The sequence below is a fragment of the Lonchura striata genome, chromosome 22 (genome assembly GCF_050655825.1).
Source record: "Lonchura striata isolate lonStrDom1 chromosome 22, ASM5065582v1, whole genome shotgun sequence".
NCBI lineage: Eukaryota > Metazoa > Chordata > Aves > Passeriformes > Estrildidae > Lonchura > Lonchura striata.
In genome coordinates, this window is record NC_140724.1 from 7,508,757 (window position 1) to 7,514,193 (window position 5,437).

General features: G+C 57.3%; 1 protein-coding gene across 1 annotated transcript; it reads right to left on the reverse strand.

The window, feature by feature from the left end:
• Positions 1-5,437, reverse strand: TGOLN2 (trans-golgi network protein 2). The gene is made up of 4 exons (XM_077789280.2): positions 5,328-5,437; positions 3,319-5,060; positions 2,750-2,833; positions 1-2,248 (listed from the first exon to the last, which is right to left on the reverse strand). The coding sequence occupies exons 1-4, from the start codon at positions 5,404-5,406 to the stop codon at positions 2,243-2,245; spliced, it is 1,911 nt and encodes a 636-aa protein (XP_077645406.2). The 5' UTR covers positions 5,407-5,437; the 3' UTR covers positions 1-2,242.

Here is a 5,437-nt window from a genome sequence, read left to right on the forward strand (position 1 = left end):
GAAGTGAAAACTCAACCTTTTGGGTCTTTTTTATTCCATTTACTGATTTCACCACACAGAAAATAAAAAACCAGTACAAAGAACTGTAAAAAATTCTGATCCTTCCAAGCAAAGTGCATTTCACTGCCGCAGAAAACAAATCGTGTGCTGATTCAAGCCTAAAAAGTAGGAATATTTGGCAAAAAACCCTCTGTACCAACAGACACCATCCATGGAAAACACGTGTCCAAAGGGAAAAGGTGCACCTTGATCCCTTGGGGACACGTTGCATAAACACCATAAAACTCAAGGAACTGGGAGCAATCCCCAGAGCTCTGGGGCAGCCCAGACTGTTGGCAGAACACACCAGCCTCGGGAAGTGCTGGTGGGGAGAATTTGGGGGAAAACCCTGCAATTCAGCCTGGTGTGAGAGCTGCCTCTCCCCAGACCCGAGAGGTGTGTCCTCATCACCTTCAGGAATGCTTGGCTCAGCCTGGGATCGAGGTGATTGAGGTCCAAAATATTCCCTCCCCTGCTGGCAGCAGGGCGGGACTCCCACAGCCTGCAGCAAGAGAGGGCTTGAAACAGCTCCCAGGACAGAAAAGTAAGTAGATGGTGAAAAAATAAAAAGCCTTTCTCAATTATTATTCATTAAAAAAACCCCACAAACCAGGACAAAGCAAGCGTAGAGCACTCACACTCCAAAAAGCACACGCACTCCAAAATCCTGACCAGAGCAGCCCAGGAGCACACGGAATTCCACACACTGGAAAAGGCTTTGTCTCCCTGCTGAGTCCAAAAAGCCAGTGTCCCCCTCCCCAGGCCCAAAGCAGCCCCCCAGCCTGGCTGATCCCACAGGGAGCAGGGTGGTTTGGTGCAGGAGCTTCCCACCCTTTTCCCCCAGAGTTACATTCCCAGCCCTATTTCCCTTCCCTCCACCCTCCTGCTCTCCAGAACAACTCCTGGAAGTCCTTTTAGCATCCTAGATGTTTCCTAAGGAAACTCTGAGGACTCTTTAAAGCCAGGAGGGACTCTCACGCTTGCCAAGAGCCAGCAAAAAGGGAAAGGATGGCTTTAGGGTTTGGAGAAGGCCAAGCCCTCCCTCCCCTCTCGGAATGAACCTTCAGGAAATCAGAAGCAGAGCTGAGCTTTCACAGTGACAGGGAATGGCTCTGCCCGTGTCCAGGGTGACCACGGGGCAAGGAGCTGACTGCTCCCAAGCCTGGGAGGCCAGGAAAAAGCCCCCCAGGAGGGAATTTAACCATCCTGGGGCTCTTCCCGTGCAGTCGGTGAGTGCAGGACTGGCACAGGCCTGGCACCTGATGTGGCACAGCTGGGTGCCCACGCAAGGAGCTCTGGGTCCCTCAAATCCTTTTTTTTTCTGGAAAAATCCAAAGCAGGAGCCAAGCAGGTACTCTGTGCCCTCTCCAGAACCATCCCAGCCCTTAGAAAGCTCTGCAGAGTACAACTGCAGGAATGAAAACCACCTCACAGGTGTAATGGGGCACCAACCCCTTGGTCTGACCAGTACCAGTCCAACACAACTGGAGGGACTGGGAGCTTCCCTCATCCCAAACTCCTCAGGGATTTACATTCCTTCCTTCCTGACAAGGGGAGGAAACAATCCTCCCATCCAAATTCCTGACCCCAACAGGGCATGGAGCTCCCTGAGCCTGACCCCCTCCTCCACACCACCACCAACACCCCCTGTGCAGACTGGGAGGGAAAAGACCTGCATGGAACACGAGGGGTTTGAGCTACAAAAGCTGCTTCAGCATGGCCAGAGGTGTGTGAAAAAGGGAATCTGCGTGTGAAACTGGAAAACTGATCAGGGAGAGAAAACCCACGTCCAAATCCGTGCTGGGTCAGTTCCAAACAAGCGCAAGAGAACTCACTTGCTCTCAACCTGAGCATCCCAACCCAGCAGATGGACAAGGAGGGGCAGGAGGAGGCCAAGGCAGCTTCGTGCCCGGGCAAGGGACAGTCCCATGGCTCATTGTGCAGCAGATCCTTAATTCCCCCCCAAAAGGAGGGGTCAGTCCAGCAGATGGCAAATTCCATTGCACTGGGACACGGAAATCCTGGGTCTGGCTCTTCCAGCAGCCAGACAGCCAGGGGGAAAACAAGGCAGCTGGGAAAGGAGCAATTTAGGGAAGTGAGAGGTTTTATCAAGGTGCAGGTGCAAAACAAAAAGCGTTTCCCCTCCTTCCCGTGGAATCCAGCTGTGGCAGCAATGAATCCCCACCATCATCTGAGGAGGAATCTAGATCTGGAAAGGCAAAAGGAAAGGTTGGAACCACCTGAAAGCTCAGAATTGCTCTGCTGCTCTGTCCAGACCTGAGTGGGCTGAGAAGCTCCCAAAGCAAATATGAGCTTTTGCCTTTTCTTCCTAACTCTCCTCTTCCTACAGCAGAAAACAATTACAGGCACCTCTGCCCTGAGTGGCAAGAGGGGGAACAAAGTTTTAAGGGAGAGAAGAAAGGGATTTCTCCACAAATCCTACCCTCTGCCACTAAAATGCTCTCTGACAAGTTGTTTGGATCAGTGACAAAGTCATTCAGCCCAGCTGGAGATTGTCCCATCTGTGCTCTGCCAGCACTTCTCACTCTCACTGTCTCCATTTCCTGGCAAAACCCTGTTTCCACACCAAACTCTGCTTTCCAAACTGCCTCAGCTGGGGCTCTGGGACCCTTTCTAATGCAAAGGGCCAATATTTGGTATTTTCCACACACAGCAGGCACGCCAACCCCCACTTTGGGCTGGGTCTCACCTTTTGGTCCAGTCTCTGATAATCACCAGATTTGGGCCGTCGACCGGATTTTGACCTTTTTCCTTCCAGAGCGAAAGCAATGATCTTTGGAGAGAGAAAAACGGAGACAGAGTCAGCTTCCAACACAGGCTCACCTCTGATTTTTCATTCACCTGCTCCCACAACCCTTTTCCTGTGACCAAGCACTTCAAACACGGAAATGCCAACACTCAGCCATTGCTAAAATGGATAATGAGGTTTGCTCAACAAGCAGAAAACAGTAGGAATTAATTTTTTTTTTGTACTCCCTCAAAACCAGCCTTATGTGAGGGAAAACAACCCTGATCTTGTGTTGGTGTACAACAGACTGTCAGTAGGAATCTGTCAGAGATGAGATGGAGGGATCTCACACCACTCAGGTGAAAATCAGCAGCAGAGCTGAGAACACCCAGCTGCCACCAGATCCAACCCTCCCTGGGACCACACGCACACAGAGCAGACTGGGGGGTACTGGTGAGAAGCCAGTCAGGGTGAGGGGAGAGGGCCGGGCAGGTCCCTCCCAAGCCCGGGGCTGGAGCAGGGCTGCTCACCTTGCGCTTGTTGTGGTAGGCCACGTACAGGGCTGCCACCACGACCGCCGTGGTCACCAGGTAGGCAAAGAAGTGGCTGCTCTCCGAGCGGGCCCTGGGCAGGGAGGGAGCGTTCTTCTCCCTGTCCTGCTCCAAGGAGCTCTCGCTGCCCTCCTCAGCCTTGGCCACATCCTCCTCGGCGTTCTCTTCGTCTTCCACAAAGCTGTCGTCCGAGGGAGCTGCGTGTGAGCCGGGGCTCTGCTCCTCCTGCGAGTTCTTCGGGCTGTCCTGGGGGTCAGGCTGCTGGCCAGCAGCACTGCCCTGGCTCTCAGCCTGGGCCTGCTGCCCACCCCCGCTGGTGTGCCCGGGGCTGGCCTCGCTCCTGTCCCTGCCACTGCTGCTCTGGGTGTTGTCCTGGGCCTGCTTGTTGCTCTGGTCCTTGTCGGTGTTGTCTGGGGTGTTGCTGCCATTTGTGCTGTCACTCTCCTTGCCATCCTTGCCCTTGCTGTCCTGGTTGTTGCTGCCCTGGTTGGTGCCCTGGTTCTGGTTGGTGCTGCCCTGGTTCTGGTTGTTGCTGCCCTGGTTCGTGCCCTGGTTCTGGTTGGTGCTGCCCTGGTTCTGGTTGGTGCTGCCCTGGTTCTGGTTGGTGCTGCCCTGGTTCTGGTTGTTGCTGCCCTGGTTCGTGCCCTGGTTCTGGTTGTTGCTGCCCTGGTTCGTGCCCTGGTTCTTGTTGGTGCTCTCCTGGTTCTGGCTGTTGCTGCCCTGGTTCTGGTTGGTGCTGCCCTGGTTCTGGTCGGTGCTGCCCTGGTTCTGGTTAGTGCTGCCCTGGTTGGTGCCCTGGTTCTGGTTAGTGCTGCCCTGGTTCTGGCTGTTGCTGCCCTGGTTGGTGCCCTGGTTCTGGTCGGTGCTGCCCTGGTTCTCGTTGGTGCTCTCCTGGTTCTGGCTGTTGCTGCCCTGGTTCTGGTCGGTGCTGCCCTGGTTGGTGCCCTGGTTCTGGTTAGTGCTGCCCTGGTTCTGGTTAGTGCTGCCCTGGTTCTGGTTAGTGCTGCCCTGGTTCTGGTTAGTGCTGCCCTGGTTCTGGTTGGTGCTGCCCTGGTTCTGGTTAGTGCTGCCCTGGTTCTGGCTGGTGCTGCCCTGGTTCTGGTTGGTGCTCTGGTTCTGGTTAGTGCTGCCCTGGTTGTTACTGCCACTTGTGCCATTCCCCTCCTTGCCATCGCCGCCCTTGCCACTGCTGCCGCCGTTCTCGGTGGCCCCTGGCTGGTTGCCACCCTGGCCGTTCTCGCTGACACTGTTCTGCACGTTGTTGCTGTTCTGGCTGCCACCCTCACCGCCCTGGCCACCAGTGCCACTGCTTGGGCTGCCACTGTCTCCAGCGCTGCTGTCGTGGCCACTGCTGCTTGTCTTGCTTTTACTTCCTTGTCCTGCGCCTCCTGCACCGCTGCTTCCACCATTGCCGTCCTGGCCAGCCGCCGTGCTTCCGCTTTTCTCTGACTCCTTCTCCTCCTTGTCCTTGTTGTCGCTGCCGTTTCCAGCGACGCTGTTGTTCTGCTGCTCGGTACCCGTCTTCTCATCCACGCTGGTCGCGCTGTTCGTGTCAGTTTTGGGGTCCCTGCCGTTGGAGTTACCGCTGTCCTGCTGGTTCCCGTTCCCCGGGGACGTGCTGCCGTGGTCCTGGCTGCCAGCCGCTGCGGCTCCCTCGGGCACGGTGCCAGATTTCCCTCTGGTGCCCGTTTGGTCTCCGTTGGTCTCGGTTTGCACGGGCTCTGCAGCGATAACGGGGAGCCCCGTCAGTCGGCGCTGACGGGCAGAGGGGAACCCCTGCGGAAGAGGGGGCACGCCGCAGGAGCCGGGGGGAACCTCGGGGCAGACGGGACCGGGGGTTACCGAGGGCGGCGGGGAACCCCGGCTGACCGAGCGCACGGGCGGAGGAGGCCTCCAAACCGAGCGCGGGCCCTGACCCACCCAACTCCCCCCCCCCAAGGGCTTCGCGGCCGCCTCCCGCCCCCGCCACAGCCCCCGGCCCGGCGTACCGGCGGCGCAGAGCCCCAGCAGCAGCAGCAGCACCGGGAGCAGCACCGGGAGCAGCGGCCGCGCCCGCGGGGCCGCCATGGCGGACGCGCCCTCAGCGCCGCTTCCGGGC